Source organism: Drosophila hydei, unplaced genomic scaffold (assembly GCF_003285905.1).
Source record: "Drosophila hydei strain 15085-1641.00,03,60 unplaced genomic scaffold, DhydRS2 tig00008114-arrow-pilon, whole genome shotgun sequence".
NCBI classification, from domain to species: Eukaryota; Metazoa; Arthropoda; class Insecta; order Diptera; family Drosophilidae; genus Drosophila; species Drosophila hydei.
In genome coordinates, this window is record NW_022045827.1 from 3,122,237 (window position 1) to 3,138,009 (window position 15,773).

A 15,773-nucleotide genomic window follows, 5' to 3' on the forward strand; every position below is an offset into this window, starting at 1 on the left:
TAAATATAAATATACAAGTGTCAACCAAAAACAACTAACACATGCTTATATAAACATGGTCGATCGGCTAAAGTTGCTGCCAGTCTCAGCCAAGGACTTGGAGATCACTGTTGTTTCACGCTACAGAATATCAGTGGGTCATCTGCTGCTCATTGGTTGCTCATTCACGAATGCCTTAACAATTTTTACCATTCTGAAGACCGTTGTAGTGGACTATGAGAGATCAACGTTTACGCATTGCAATGTTCTGCACATAGTGCCATCCATGTCGGCGGTGATTCATGCCAACCAATCCTGCTGGAAGCTATTGACTTGGTCGCATCTACCAGTGCGTCTACTGATCGCCTGGCTATATTGGCGCTATCAGCGACGCATACTGCCCCGACGAACAGGCCTGCTGATCTACCTCTTTATAATGTTCTTCATACTGAACAATATTAGCAGCATTGCCATTGCAGAGTTTGGCGATGTAACGGGCGTCAATATGATTCATGTGGTGCCAGCGCTTAGCAGTTGGGTAACTAGCTGTGGCTTCATGGCCATCTCATTTTACTGCTTTACTGGCTTCGTACATAAGGAGCCACGCGAGCGTCTTTCATATGTGCTCAAACGCAAACTGTTGCTGTCTTGCCTATCCGCCAGTGTCGTCTTATGGCCATTATATTTCTTGCACACGGAATTGTGTGTGCCTTTGGGTACGTGCCAACTGTTCTGATCCTCCCATTACGATTCAGTATAGCAGATCAGTATCTATTATATACTCTTCTTAACACTCTACCTCTATCTCTCCAGCGTACTCCTTTTTCGCGATTTGTGAACACATTCTGACTTTGTGTACTATGGGCTATGTGTGGACATCGTATCTCGACTTCCATAAAGTTTATATATTCTATAGCATGCAACATGGAATCTATATAACAGATATCTGATATGAAACTTTTTGATATGAACAACATTTTAATACAAAACAAATACAATTTAGATCTTGGCTACGTTTCGTAGATGCGCACTAAATCTTCTATGGTAATTGGATAGCTAGTCACAGGACATGTGCCATGTTCCTTCAGATGTATTACAATGCACTTCCAGCAGTAGACGTAACCGGACACAGCGCATGCTGTAGGTGTTTGCAGTGGCAGCAGACAAACTGGACATTCTCCGCTCTTGGGTAACGTTTCCTTCAGCTCCTTGGGTAACTCACGCTCTGGCATGGCCTCTGGGTTTTGTAGAGTGCCACCGAGCTTCCGGCGCTGATCGTTTGAGTACCACCACTGTATGAACTGCAGGAAAAATGCCAGCACCTCCAGCATCTTAAGAAATATATATGTCCATTTGTCTTCCTTGGGCGGCTCGCTGGGATAGCGAAGCGTGAGGTGCAGAGCGCGAAACAGCGGCGAGTGGCTGGTCGCGTACTTGATTAAGTACAGGAATGTGTGCACAGCCTTTGACGCGTTATAGACATGGAATAAATTAATAAGTTGCGATTCCCATGCATATATATTCTCATGATGCACACTGCGTGCTCGCAATTTGCGTTCTATGTAAGGAAGAAAGGTAAGGAGAGTCGCAGAGGTGAATTGTTGTTGACGGGTCAGTAGCTCGCCTGTTAAGGTGGCAGTACGCTGAAGTCCATAGAAGCTTTCGCCAAATGAAGAGGCCCTTTTGCGCAAATACAAATACTGTAGAATCCAGGTGATAATCGGTGATAGCTCTTCTCGTACGCGTAAATTGCCCCAAAGCTTAAAGTCCAAACGCAGGCCGAAGTAGTCAAAGACTTTGCTAAGGGCCGGGTAGATAAGATTGTCTAGGGTCTCAGCGGCAGATATTTCAAAGATCGAGGGCACATTCTGCAGATTCTGACGCACATTTGCAGCCTCAGCCATGGCGGAGAGGTTGTGTTGTCTTGCCTTTTACATTTATCTATAATAAAAGTTATTATGCGCCAACAATTGTTCAAGTATTTATTATCAAAGTATCGTTTGATTATCAAAGTATCGATTGCTTATTGGCTAGCCGCCACAAATGTTAGTCGCAGCTGTTTCCAATTTTGTTTATAAAATATCGCTTGAACTATTGAGCAGCTGCAACAGTTAAATAAATAAAAGTGTTAAAATAAGAAAACAGTATGAAAACGACAGGCGGTGGCTCGTCGGAGGAGCCGGCCAAATCTCTAGGCAAAATAAGCAAAAAGTCTACAAAATCGCGTTCCAAAAATACCAAATTGGAAACTGGTAGCAAGAACTCGGCCTCAGTGTCTAATGTGGGCGTACCAGTAGGCAGCTTGCCATCCACGCCCACTCATCTAAACATGGCCACAACGCCTACGACCCCAACTACTACTTTGATCAACTACAATCTATTTGATGCGTCCTTTGCTGTGTCTGGACATGCACAAGGTGTTGGATTGGAAATGAACAACAGTTCCGGCAAAGCTGTAAGTAAGGTGTAAAACTGCCTAAATTTGGTTAAATAGGCCTTACATTGCAGGGCCACCATAAGAGCTATGCCGGCTTTGATCCGCGCAGTATTAAAATCTTCTGGGAGCAACATGATCAAACGGATGTGGAACTATCACAGGATGTGTGCGCCCGCCTAGCGGAGGATGCATCGTACAAAGTTTGGGAGCTTATAAATGTATGCACATTGTATTTAACGTTTAAAATACGTTTTATTGTAACATAATTTCCCAGAATGTGAAGATTTATTCGCGTCACTCGGGCGGCGTGGTCACTTACGATCTAGTCAATGAGGTGCTCAAGGATGCGGATGTGCCGCCCATGCTGGGTGCTATGGACAGCGATTGGGATTGTATTGATTACGATGGCAGCTATTTCTTTCACTCGGATAAAATTTTTGAACTACGCGATGAGTTTCAAAAGGATATTGCGCTCTCGCTGCCAAACGATGCGGACTTCCATTGCATCTGCGCGGTGGAGGAAAAGAATACAGATCACTTAAAGCAGTTTGTGCAGAGTCTGGTAACAGGTAGGTGGTCTTACAGCTGTACTGACTGTTTATCTAATTAACTTCTGTTTTAGCTGCCATCTTCGGCGATGCTCAGTCACGTGGAGTGGCCCTTGCGCAGGCCTTTCAAACGCCTTTAATGGGCGCTTGCTATCGCGTCATAATTAGTAAAATGCTCCAGATGCTCGCCTTTAAACAGCACGATCAGGTGAGCCAACGCTGCTGGCGATTGTTGCGCGCTTGTAATTACAATGCGCAGGCGAATCAGATTAATTGTCGGCCGGAATATTTCAACTTGGCCGAGGTGCTCATCAGCCAGCTTATGGCGCCATATGAAACCATCAAGGTGGCCGACAGCAGGCCGCAATCACAGCATGTGCCAGTTGCAATGGAGCTTGATAAAGAGCTCAAGCTAGAGCCCGGCCTGGGCAGCGATATGCAACGTGAACCATATGGCAATCAAGGCATGGACGTAGAAAATCAACAGCAGGAACAGCCACAGCCACAGTCACAGCAACACCAGTTAGAACAGCAACCATCGCAACAGCCAATTCCTGAGATTACCTTCACTAGTGATGCCTCACAGGAGCAAACCATATACAAGCTGCAGCTAGACGATGATAGCAGCGAAGCCGCCGACAAACAGCAGCATGAGGAGCCACAGCAGCTCTCCAGCTACTTTGCCAGTCCCGTGGGCAGCAGCTATGTGGATGAGCTATGCGAAACTCTTGGCCAAATGGCCGCCCAAAGTGGATATTTGCATTCCGAATGCTTATTTTTGATTAAGCGACGATTGGCGAGATTTTTTGAAGGTCGTGCCGTGTGCAGCGAACGTGGTAGGAGCAATACTATATTTAACGCTTTACTTTGGCTAACTTTCATTTTAACAGATTTTCAGTACATTAGCCGAGCCATACGTGGGCTTATTGCATTGGGTGAATATGCCTTTCGAGAGTTTATACCCTATATTTACAAGCTGAATGTAAACGATGTGCCCGATAGTCTATGGCGGGATTTGGCACCAGCTGCCATATTTCTAGGAGGACGCGATGATATACACTTGTACGAGTGGCTCGAATTTGGTTGCGGAGCCAGTCTGCAGCCTTTTTTGGTGCACTATGCCAGTGAGTATATGCCCTGAAATTTTGCTTTAAAATATATTGATATCTTTGTTTTTAGATGCATATGAGAAAATGATCTCCAAGCGATATCTACATGCCAGACAGTTTGCCTTCCGATTCGAGGCGCAGCCCGGCGTGCGTCGCTTAGAATGGAGCACTTTGGCAGCTGCCATGTGTCATGGCGATGATCCCAGCAAGGCTATCAAACCGAAGCCCACAATGGATGAGGCGTTTCCAGAGCTGGTGCAGCCGAATCTGCGACTCAATTGCACTGGCACCATACGCTTCAAATTTGCCGGCTGCCGACCAGTTCTACTCAAGCCGAAGGGCGTAACGGCAGTGCAGTTCATGGATTCGCCTTCAACGAACGGGGGCAACGATATTGTACACTCCGACATACTCATAGCTAAGCGTAAGATCTATAAGCCACCAAGCAATGTGCGGCGCGTGTTAGCCAACAGTGGCTACCACTACATGCGCATATAAGGCGTGGCAATAAAATCAATATTATATTAAATCAAATTAATTGATAAAACTTTATTATAACAATATACTCTAGAAGGCCTCCTCTTGGGGCACTGGTACGCCCGCGTCCTTCATGTCAGCCATGATGCGCTTGTTGATAATGTTTTTAATATTAGCATTCACATCAGGCAGCAATCCTCCAGTGCGCGCTGCATGCTCTATGCGCTGCACCACATCGATTTCACGGCGGGATGAAATGAAGTTCGTGACTAGCGAGTTATCCAAGCTGCCTACGCGACCAATGCGACCGCAGCGATGTATATAATCGGAGATGTGCAGCGGAAAGTCAAAGTTGACTACGTGACGTGCACGCGTTGTATCCAGACCTCGACTGCCCACATCTGTTGTGGACAGAACATCGCAATCGCCACGTTGAAACTCCTCGAAGCGGCCAATGCGAATCTTCATTAACATATCGCCATTTAAATTAAGGCAATTGACGCCGCTGTTATTCAAGAATATGGAGACATAGTCGCTAGTAGCCGACTTATTGCTGAACACAATGAGTGGACGTCGTTTGGCCAGATCTCGTTTGACCAGAGACAACAAATTGGCTGGCCGATCTGCCTTGGCCATGCGCAGAAACCTTTGCGTTACATGTGGCATGAGATGATGCAAATGCGGACTGACAACTTCCCTTATGGTTTCCACATCGATGACACGTTGGAGAATCTCTCGCGTATTCGTGGGCATGGTGGCCGAGGCGAGCAGCAGTTGTGTGCCCACGATCTTCGCATCTTGGACATGATTTTTGTGAAACTGTTCGAGAAATAAACTTTAGCAGCTGTATCTCTTAGAGAGTTCGAGACTTACGGGAAATCTTCTCAAGAAGTATGTGAGCTTTTCTGTAAAGGAGTCGTCTAGCAGCGTGTCTGCCTCGTCCAGCACAACATGACGTACCTGGTCCATGTGATAGATGCCGGTTGTAACCAACTTGCTGACGGCACCCAATGTTGCCACCAATATGTCCACCTTGGCGAAGTGTGGATTCAGCATCAGCTGCTTCGTGTTCCCACCCAGCAACGCGGTCACATTCAGTTGTGTATCCTTGCACAGCTTTTGGGCCACTTGTGCAATTTGCGTTGCCAGTTCGCGTCCAGGAGTCAGTATCAATATCCTTGGCGTATTTAATCTTAGCTTGTCTTCCTCTGGGCAATGCTCCTTAAGCGTCTTATTAAGTATTGGCAACAGGTAGGCGAGTGTCTTGCCACAGCCCGTCTCAGCGGCAATTAACGTGTGAAAGCTGTCATCCACAAGGGGAATAGCTTGTGCTTGAATGCTCGTCAGTTGCTTTATGCCCAGCTCCTGTTGCAGATTTTCCAACAGCTGTGGATGCAGTTGGATTTGCGATGTTGCCAGGTATTCACTCAAGCTCTGCATCTCCGCTATTCGCTGTTCGCTGCTAATGCTAGGATTTAGTGTAAAGTGATCGTTTTTGGATTTGTTGTGTAGCCAACCCTTGGAGCACAGTGGGACTGTTCCAAACTTCGCGTCCGCTCGTTCATGTTGCAACAGATTGAATTGTGTGCGTTTGCAGCTGATAAGTGGTTTATTATATTCTCTTTCTATCGTCTTGGCTTTTGTGGCAGTTTTGGCATATTGCCGTCGCACTTGATGGCGTAGCAGCAGCGAAAGATTCTGTAACATTTTTTAGCTAATGTTTTTCGTTTGGTTTTCACGCCGCAATCAGCTGTTCGTTTGTTTAACTGCCGGTCATGTAACGGCCTTCCAGTGCTGTGAGGTGCTGCGAACGACAGTGCTGCCCATCGTTACGATGAAATTGTGTTTATCGATAACGTAAAGCATCGTCTGCGCGCGAAAAAGTAAACGACATGGCAGGTATTATTTTTTGCTGTTGAAAATATATAAGTAATGTTTACATAAAATGTGGGTGTTAAATGTGTGTTTATTAAAGTGTCTGCATGTATACTATGCTTGAAAAGTCGGATTACAATGCGGTGCTGCGCTTAGCGAAGCTGTTGAATGTAAATGAGAATAGTTCATATTTTAAATGGAACCTAATGAAATATATAAATGATAGGAAGTTAATATTTGATTGTACACCTATTCGTATGTATGTATGTGTGTATGCACATATGCATGGACATGGAAGTACTACACATAACCTAGTCGGACTGGCTTGCCTTCAATATGTCCTGACCAACACATTATTTTTCACGCTTAACGATGAAATTGTTTCTGAAATGCTGTGCTTTTTAATAAATTCGCAGTGAAGTTGTAAATATGTTAAAAATACTATATAATTAATTTAAGTTGTAATAATGTTTTACTATGTATGGCTGCTTTTTAGTTTACTAAAAATCTAAAACAAAAACAATTTTGAGGAAAGATACTTAATTAGTGTGTTTTTTAAAAGAAAGATACTTTTATATACTTATGATTGTTCCACAAACCATTATTTCATACATAAATATATCATAATATATTCATATAAGCAAATACATATTATATATAGCTCATAAAACTACGTGGTATATATATGTTGTCGCCTTATCTGTGTGTTTATCATGATTTCTTCTTCTTTTTGTAATTTTGACTTTAGAGACGTTAATAACAAAAAAAGTTAAAAGTTGATTGTCAAATTTTCGGCGAAATTGCAGCGACAAAACGGCTCATAAAAGTGCATGAACATTTTCGGCCTTATGGCAGCAGGGGAAGAACTTACCCAAAAGGAATTCACTTTTATGCGTGCGTATCTGTGTGGGTGTGTGTGTGTGTGCGTGCGTATCTGTGTGTGTGGCTTATATTTTCACTGTTAATTTTGGCGTTGCGACTGTGGGTGGTAGGTGGTCCCGCCCGGACCACGCCCACATTTTTAATATGCTTTAAGTAATTTGTGCACATTTTCGAATTTTTATCGCGGCCACAAAACTTTGTCCTTTTGAATTTAGCAATGCCGCCAACTGCAAACTGTTGGTCTTCTGGCCTCTGTTCTTTGCCTTTGTCCTTTGGCCCTCCTCGTTGACATGCCCTTTGTCCTACGCAGCCTGTCTGTCTCTCTGTCTTGTGCCCAATGTCAATGCTTGTTGGCGAGCGTGTAATGATGACTTTATGACTTTATTTACGTGCAATAAAAGCAACAATTCAGATCACACAGAAATACACGCAGAGAAAAGGGGTAAGTTTTAGTATTACGTAAAATGGAGCTTAAAATATAGTAAACATATAAACTGTATATAAATATAAAATTGAATTAACTGTACTATTTTGATTAAGTTTCAAGTTTTTAATTTGAAGAATTTGTGTATTTAAAAAGTTGAATTTGTTTGATTTATTTCGATGTTCACCTAATACCTAATTTCTTTGAGTGTAAATAAGTAGCACACATACAAATACCGCGAATGCTTTGGAAGTTTTCTTTCTTTCTCAATATTAAAGCGATTTGCAACTTAATTTATTCCATTTGCTTCCTCCTTTTCATTTGGGCTGAATTTTAATTCTGCCTTTTTAGTTTTGGGCTTAAATATGTTAAATACCAGCTGCGCGTGTGTCTCTACCTTTTTGATGTCAGAAGCCCACCCATGCCCGTTGCCTCCAGTGTGTGTGCAGGCGTGCGTGTGTGTGTGTCAGTTTGTTGTGTGTTGTTGCCATGTGTCTTTCTCAAGTTACTGACAAAAAATTTGCAATTCCAATGATAAAAGTGTTATACAAGTCGTGCACAACACATGTGTGAGCATTTTTGCATGCACTACTACACTGAAAGAAGAGGATGGGTAAAATGATGAGCTTGAATAAACAAATTTAAGGGCAGAGCTATAGCCTTTAATCTTATTAAGTCTGCTTTCTAATTTTACCATGAGAATCATATTGAAGGGCGTCGCTTAGAAAGAAATCTCTATTTTCTTAGTCTGCTTATAGCTAATTTCTTTCAGTGTATATTCACGCCTGATTCGATATGTTTTTCTAATGTTTTTATAATCAAGCAAATGCAATAATAATAGCCAAATGCAAGCTCGAATTATGTTAATGCTTGTTCGTTCACTAAAAATGTGCCTCCAAAATAATACAGCTACACCACATGCGCCGCAAATAGCCTGTGGCCACAGAGTACGACCTCACGTTGCCTGCTCCAGCGCCAGCGCCAATAGATTAAATCACAGTTGGCGTGAGGCGTGCGAGCATAATGCGTCTGGTGTCGGCTCTCTGACCGCTGACAGGCATCAAAATGTTGTTGCCAGGACATTTGCATTTGAGGCTAAGCGTAAAAGCTAGCTGATAAAAATATAGTTGAACAACAGTCCTGCGGATAGGTGCCTTGTATGATTGAAATTTGCATAGCTGCAAAATTTGTTGTGAAATGTGTCCCGTGCAGCCAGTGAGTGGGCGCGGCAGAAGGAGCAGTGAGAGCGTGGGCGGCATTTGCGTATGTGCGTATGCCTAAAATTTAAGCCAGCCAGGCCCGTGTCACAACACTAACATGCCACACACTTGACGACACTCGCAGACATTGCAGCCAAGCAGCGGCCAGTCAGAGAGTGGGTAGATGTAGATGTGGGGGGCGCAGCGTCAACCGCAGCGCGCGTGAAATGCATTTAACATTTTCTGTTGCCTACTTTTCAGCGTCAAATTACAGCCGCGTCGAGTGCTGCTCGCTTTGTGAATCTGCGAGTTTACGTATGTGTGTGTGTGTGTGTGTGATATACAAGTGTTTTACAACACTTTAAAATGTGCATTACAGACACAAAGCTCAACTTGACGTAGTTGTTTGTATAATTATTATATGTTTACTGATTTAATGTGCGATACTTGTAGCTTTATAGCTTTTCAGCCAAAAGACAAATGCTGAAATTGAGGCAGATTCAGCTGCTACTGCTGTGATGTTGCTCTGTGTGTGTGTGTGTCTGTGTGCTTAAGGCCATGTGTGTTTACACAGGCTTAAAAACAACAACATTGTTTCTCGGATTTAGTTTACTGCTGAGGCTTTTATGGGCTTAACATATTAATTAAACTTGAAGTGGAAACACACAGAAAAACTTGACCGGTTCAACTTTAAATTAGATTTTAATCTGTTGCTCATATTTAAACAGACAATAGATTTCATGTGTGGGTGGTTTAAGTGTGTGTGTGTTTGTGTGTCTGTGTGCATGCACAGTTATATATATATATGGCAACAGAGCAAACGTGTTGGCAAATGTGGTCAGCTTTTGCGGCTATCACAGCCAATAGTGCTATACCCAGTGTGACTGAGATATGGAGTATATAGATGGGCTTTAAATGAAGATGTAATAGAAGATGATGATTCGGTACATGATAGTGCTAAGATATATGTTTTTAAGCAAACTCGTAAGCATGTAAAGCTAAGTCTGTCACTGATTACCTCGTCAGTCTCCTCAATCAAACTGGTTTCAAAGCCACAATTATAGATTGAATTATATATTGGATAGGAAACTCATATATATATTATGTAAATTTTACCCTAGCTTAAAATAAAATAGGAAATAAAGCTCTCATTTAAATGTAGTTCACTTAAGTATTTTTTCATCAGTAGAATTGACTTTGAAGTATAGACATTTATGTTAGTAAGGATATTTTCTAGCTGATCATTTATCCACATCAGCATATTTTCCATACCAGTGTGTGTGATTGGCTGTGAAGCAATAAAGAATTGCGAAGCTACAGGCTATTTTCTAGTTGAGCATTTCTAAATGTAGTTCACCATGGAGCACCTGTACCGACACACATATATGTTTCACTGTATCTGTGGCATGCACATATCTAATTGAAATGGGATGAAAGCGAATAGAATGGAATAGCAGGAACACTTTGAGTTGCGTTCGACAAACTGTTAGCTGACGGGCAACACGATTTGGTAGCCCCAACAGCGGGCACTGTACACGCATAAATGCTTAATGTTGGGACAGAGAGACAAGTAGACAGACATACTGACTGACAGACTGACAACAATGCAACCTCAACATGGAAATTTATACATATATATATATATATATATATATATATAGAGTGCAGATACAGGTATGCATATATGTTTATGTGAGTTAATTAACAACATTTAAGTGGTCACCGAATGAGCTGCACTCAACTGAATGCTATTCATAAGGCACACACACATACGCATATCTCGATGTCTGTGCACATTGACAGCTTAATAAATTAAAATGCATTAAGTGTGTAGCATAGATTTGCTGCAGCCATAAATCCATCATCCAGTCAGCGCCAGTGGCAGCTCCCGTTTTGGCTTCGGGCTTTTTTCTTTTTGTACTCATTTTCGCTAGGATTTTGGGGAGCTTAAATATTATATTGTAATTCAAATGTTTATGGCCATCAACGTAAATAAAAGTGTCTGCTTAGCACCCGGCCTGCGGCACAGCTGCAGGTGAAATGCCGCAGCTGAGACGTCGGCATGATATATGTTGTATGTCGTCTGTCTGTGCAGTTAGAGCTGGGGTTCGGTCTTCATCTTGTAACCGCTTCAAGAGTTTAGCCTTCGTTGCCGTTAGAGATGGACGCGAAGTTAAGCACGCAGCAACATTGGGCAGGTGTAAGGCTCTCTACAGGTGTAAGGCTCTCTACAAGTCGAGCTCTTGAGAAAGTTGGCTTTAACTGAAATGGAAGTTACTTTTGCTCAGACAAAACTCTATCAATATATATATCTTATATATGCCAAACATTTTCTAACTCTAACAGCTCGTGTCACGAGGCTCAAGCACGGCACGCTTTCAACTCTAAAGGCTTGTCAGTTCGGGGTGAGTTTGGATTGCTTCTGGGACGGGCCTTAAGCTTGGCAAGCAACAAATTCGCACGCACACAGCCATTGACACGGGCTGCTAAGCTGCGTTAGGGGGTGCCTGGCCGACAGGGGGGGAGCTCACAAATATTTTGCACCTGGCAGACAACTACAACAAAACAACTACAACAACAATCGAGTTAAAAGAAGCCAACGACAAAATCAAAATACATGCAAAATAGCTTTGCATTCAAAATAGGCGCACATATTTATCAGCGCGTGAATATTTTCCGAGTGAGATTCATGACTGAGTTTTGCGAAAGAGCTTCCCCACTTCATTATGTTCAGTTTTTCTTCCTTCCGCTTGTGGGGCCCGATGCTCGATAACAAATACATGAGGTATAGTAATTTAAGCTTATTTCGACGACACACAAAACACAATCGAAATATTGCGAGCAATAAATAAATCGCTGCACGCAACACGGCATAGAAACTGCGAACAGTTCGCACTTTACACAGCCACGACGGGAACGGGCATCAACAAATCATAATAATCATGAGCTGGCTAGCTGGGCATTATACAGCTGCGTTTCACGGATTACCAGAGCCATGTGCGCAATGCACGATGGTTGACAGATGAGCTCGACTTGCAGAAATTTAAAGTGAAGAAGAGATTTGTATTTCAAGTTCTTTGTGAACAATTATTATATCTGATTGACTGACAGATGTATTCGATTTAATTATGTTAATTTATTGTCCTTAATATTACTAATCATACTAATCAAATAAGTTCCCCATCTTAAATGTTCTATTATATAGGCTTTTCAATTAATTTAATTTTTTTTTGTATTTAAAATCATTAAATTTAACCTCTTGAATTGCCTTAAAATTAACATTGAAATTATATTAAATCATTTCTTATTTCCATTTAATTTTTTTTTAAATATATTTACAAATTATATTTTAAATGCTTAGATTTTCTTAAAAAATTTTTAACTTAACCCAACTACTTTTTAAATAGTCTTCAAATTTTCTCTAAGATCTGTAAGCATTATCTTTTTATTTGCTTAGAGCTTCTTTTGTTTTCTTTTTGAGTTTACTTTAAACTTCATGCAAAATTCAATTCAAATTATTTTTCTAATATCATTTACAATTCTTTCAAACTCGCTTCAAATCCTTTTCAATATCCCTTCATTCGTTGCCTTTCGAATTTTCTTAAAATGTCCTTTGAATTCCCTTGATATCCGCTTCGACTGTCATTTTGAATTATTTGAATTGATGCCATATTGAATTATCCTTTTGAAATACTTTCCCCATTTCCAAATATTAAAAACAATTCAGCTTTAAGCTAGACAACTAGCTTAATGACAGCTTCAAATATTGTCCATAGACTTTATTTGATTAAAAAAGAGTCAGTCATGCCGTGTATCAGGCCCACTGTGTCTGGGTCTTATCTTCTGTTGCCTACTTTTGTGCGGCAAGCCAGGCGCTGCCCACTCATTTGGGAGGAGCTGTGTGTGGGCGTCGGCTTGCGGTGGGTGTGCTTGAACTGACATAGAGCTGCGCTCCAATAAATTGTCTGTTATCATTTTCATGTTTTTGTATTGATGACGGTCTGCTGGGAGCTAAGTATTGGAGATGGGGCGTATGAGCAATGTCAACGCTAACGAAAAGCTGGTCTTAAGAAGAAAAACGGCTTTGCTGCTGTGGTCAGGCGCAGGCACGGCCAAAGCCTAATTTGCCGGAAATAAAATGTGCAGCGATGTGTGTGGAGACTTTACGAAGTCAGGACTCGCGCTCAGGCCTGTCCGCCATCCGTCTCCTTGTCCTTTAAGATGCCTAACTCTTGGCAGAAAATTTGAAACTTGTTAGCACTCCTATCGTCCGCATGGCTCACATGATCGAAGCGCGCTTCCGGCAAATCAAATTGTAGAAGCATGCATTTTCGATTAGATATACGAAAGTACTGACTGCTCCCATCAAATCTGGCTGACAGATTATTGCTTCGACATTTGAAATTTCAATGCCAGCTGTCAGTCAAAAAGGAGCAACAGAAAAAATGTAATTTCCAACGAGCTCGGAAATGCGCTCTGTGCACCATGGACGAGGGCACAAAAAGAAGAGTTTACCTCACATAAGGTTGTTCCTTTAAACTGAAATTGAAGTGCAACGCCAAAGGCAACTGGCTCAAGTTGAAGGAGCTGTTGAAATGACATGAAAATCTGTTTTTATTTTTATGTTAAAGTGCCCCAACCAAAAATACAGCCATTAGCGAAAGTATTCTCGGACGAAACAGCAACAAGAGCTCACTCTCTTCCCTTTTCTGAAAAGCAGAAGCCTTGCCAATGGAGCTGATGAGCTTGCAACCAGCGCAGAAACGTTCAATAAATTTAATGGACATTTTTGTCATTTACCAAAGAGTGCGGCGACATCGATAGCGCCAATGAGTCTGAGCCGTGGCAGGCAAATGTGGGCAGCCAAGAGGCATGCGGGGCGGCAAAGAGCTGCAAGCCTTTGGCCCAACAGGATGTGCCGGCAGTCAGGTCACACGGTAATGGCAGCCAAATGTCGGTATTCATAACTTCTTGTTACAGACGTTGCATTTTTGAAGACCGCGCATAGTGCAGCGAGACTAGGTAGGTAGGCAACGCTGAAATTGTTGCAGCTATAAAGGCACAGGTTGTTCAAAAATACCTTCACTTAAATAGAGTAGAGCTAAAGGTGGCTGGAAATAGAAGCAGACTATTTTTACTGATTTTATTATTTTATTATTTGATTATAAATTAATAAAAAACATTTACTTCATCTCAGTTTTAGACCAAGTTTTCACTTTCCCCTAATTATGTACATTTGTCTGTTAATCGAAATCGAAACCACGTTCATTCGTTAACTTTATGAAAGAGGTCTCATATGTCTCATATATCACAGAAAGGCAGCTTGAAAGCTAAATACAATTATTATAGTTTATCTTGCATATGAGTAAAGTTTCTACAGCTAGATAAGTCGGTAAGAATTAACTCTAAAAATTCATATTTTAGGGAATATATTTTAAGCATTATTGCGCCTCAATGTTGCTCTATGCTGATTCTATAATTAATAAAAATATGTTTACTTATTATTATTATTATTATTTTTATTTTAATAACTTTTTTCCTTTGCAAACCTAACAAATATTGGTTTTTTCTATGATAAATCTTCAATATTTTTCGTGCCTTAAGCTCAAAGCAGGCAACGTTAAATCAGCTGGGATCTGTATGAAATTATAAGATGACTATTGTTTTACAAAGTTTTTCCCCAAATTGAATTATTGATTTTTGTTCAGTTTTCGGCACACTGTTCTTCATGTCCATTGTTACAGTTGCTGTTCTTAAGTTTCAGTTCCACTTTCGGTGCCATTTTAAGCTTCATCATTCGCGTCGAGTGTCGACAATCAATCAGCGTCTTTCAGCGGCAGCTTTTTGCATAATTAAAATCTGATGCGTTACCTGTTTACGTCAGGCATTGTTGTTGCTGCTGTTGCTTAATACTCTATTTACCAAGTGCGACAGGGCGTATTAGTTGTGTGCTGTAGTTCCCGTGTGAAAGGCAAAGCTAGAGGTTAAGTCTTTCAAGCTTTGTTTCCCTGTTGGGCATATCGCAGTCGGATATGCCCGACTATAAGGTATGGTTTTGCAGGTGCTCGCAACACCTGTGTACGTGACACTTAAATCTGGCTGAGGCACAGGCGACTCTCAGGTAAAAGTGCGTGTAGACTTAAAAAAATTTATACAAGGCTCTGTCGAATTTGATATCTGTGTTAACTGGATAAACAGCGAAGCTGCAACACGTGGTTGCCTCGCGCGCTCTCTCTCTCTATCTCTCTGTTGGTCTCTACCTCTCGCTCTGACACATTGGCATTCGCTGATTGTAATGTTCGAAGTTGAATTCAATTAAGTTGATGAAAATGACAATTGGCAAGCGACAAGCGCTGTGGCGGTGGGCGTCTGTGGTAGGTGTAAATCTGAATGCGTATTTATACAGCTGCTGCTCTTGTCTGTACGTCCGTCTGGCTGCCAGGATTCGCATTTGATTGTCTGTTGTCCTTGCCATTGCCATTTAAATACGTTTTGTATACGGGTGTATGTGTCAATTAATTGTGACAGTTAAGTGCTGAGCTTTCTGTTGACGTGATGCGATTGCAATGTGTCCCAGTTCCCTTCTACGGCTCGTTTACCGCATACAGACAGCATTTACTATTGACCATTGACAGTTGCTTGTTTGCGCTGCCCTGATACCCTGTAAAATGGGAAAAAATGGGAAAAGGAAGTGCAGTGAAGTTGACGTAAAGGTGAATGAGGATCAAGGCACATGGGTGAATCTCAGAATTTAAGACTGTCCATTAACAGATTTGCCAACTAACGAATATTTTGCTGTAAATCGATTATTATCGATTTGTTTAGCGATTATGCATCTAGCAA

The 15,773-nt window shown here is 41.7% G+C and overlaps 4 protein-coding genes across 5 annotated transcripts; 2 read left to right on the top strand and 2 right to left on the bottom strand.

The window, feature by feature from the left end:
• The first annotated feature begins 33 nt into the window (after positions 1 to 33).
• Positions 34 to 935, top strand: LOC111599057 (post-GPI attachment to proteins factor 2). Its single transcript, XM_023314578.2, has 2 exons — positions 34 to 695; positions 793 to 935. The coding sequence occupies exons 1-2, from the start codon at positions 56 to 58 to the stop codon at positions 927 to 929; spliced, it is 777 nt and encodes a 258-aa protein (XP_023170346.1). The 5' UTR covers positions 34 to 55; the 3' UTR covers positions 930 to 935.
• Positions 936 to 967: 32 nt separating this feature from the next.
• LOC111599056 (peroxisome assembly protein 12) lies at positions 968 to 1,994 on the bottom strand. The gene has a single exon (XM_023314577.2). It carries the CDS (start codon positions 1,881 to 1,883, stop codon positions 990 to 992), a length of 894 nt encoding a protein of 297 aa, XP_023170345.1. The 5' UTR covers positions 1,884 to 1,994; the 3' UTR covers positions 968 to 989.
• A 76-nt stretch (positions 1,995 to 2,070) lies between these two features.
• On the top strand, positions 2,071 to 4,587 carry LOC111599165. 2 transcript variants are annotated; one of them, XM_023314743.2, is made up of 6 exons: positions 2,071 to 2,434; positions 2,488 to 2,634; positions 2,691 to 2,985; positions 3,039 to 3,800; positions 3,855 to 4,088; positions 4,144 to 4,587. In XM_023314743.2, exons 1-6 carry the CDS (start codon positions 2,126 to 2,128, stop codon positions 4,569 to 4,571), a joined length of 2,175 nt encoding a protein of 724 aa, XP_023170511.2. In that variant the 5' UTR covers positions 2,071 to 2,125; the 3' UTR covers positions 4,572 to 4,587. The 2 variants fall into 2 exon arrangements, with proteins under 2 accessions (XP_023170511.2, XP_023170512.2); XM_023314744.2 differs by having other exon boundaries at positions 3,039 to 3,797.
• Positions 4,588 to 4,607: 20 nt separating this feature from the next.
• LOC111599166 (probable ATP-dependent RNA helicase DDX28) lies at positions 4,608 to 6,354 on the bottom strand. The gene is made up of 2 exons (XM_023314745.2): positions 5,424 to 6,354; positions 4,608 to 5,369 (listed from the first exon to the last, which is right to left on the bottom strand). Exons 1-2 carry the CDS (start codon positions 6,255 to 6,257, stop codon positions 4,641 to 4,643), a joined length of 1,563 nt encoding a protein of 520 aa, XP_023170513.2. The 5' UTR covers positions 6,258 to 6,354; the 3' UTR covers positions 4,608 to 4,640.
• Between the last annotated feature and the right edge of the window lie 9,419 nt (positions 6,355 to 15,773).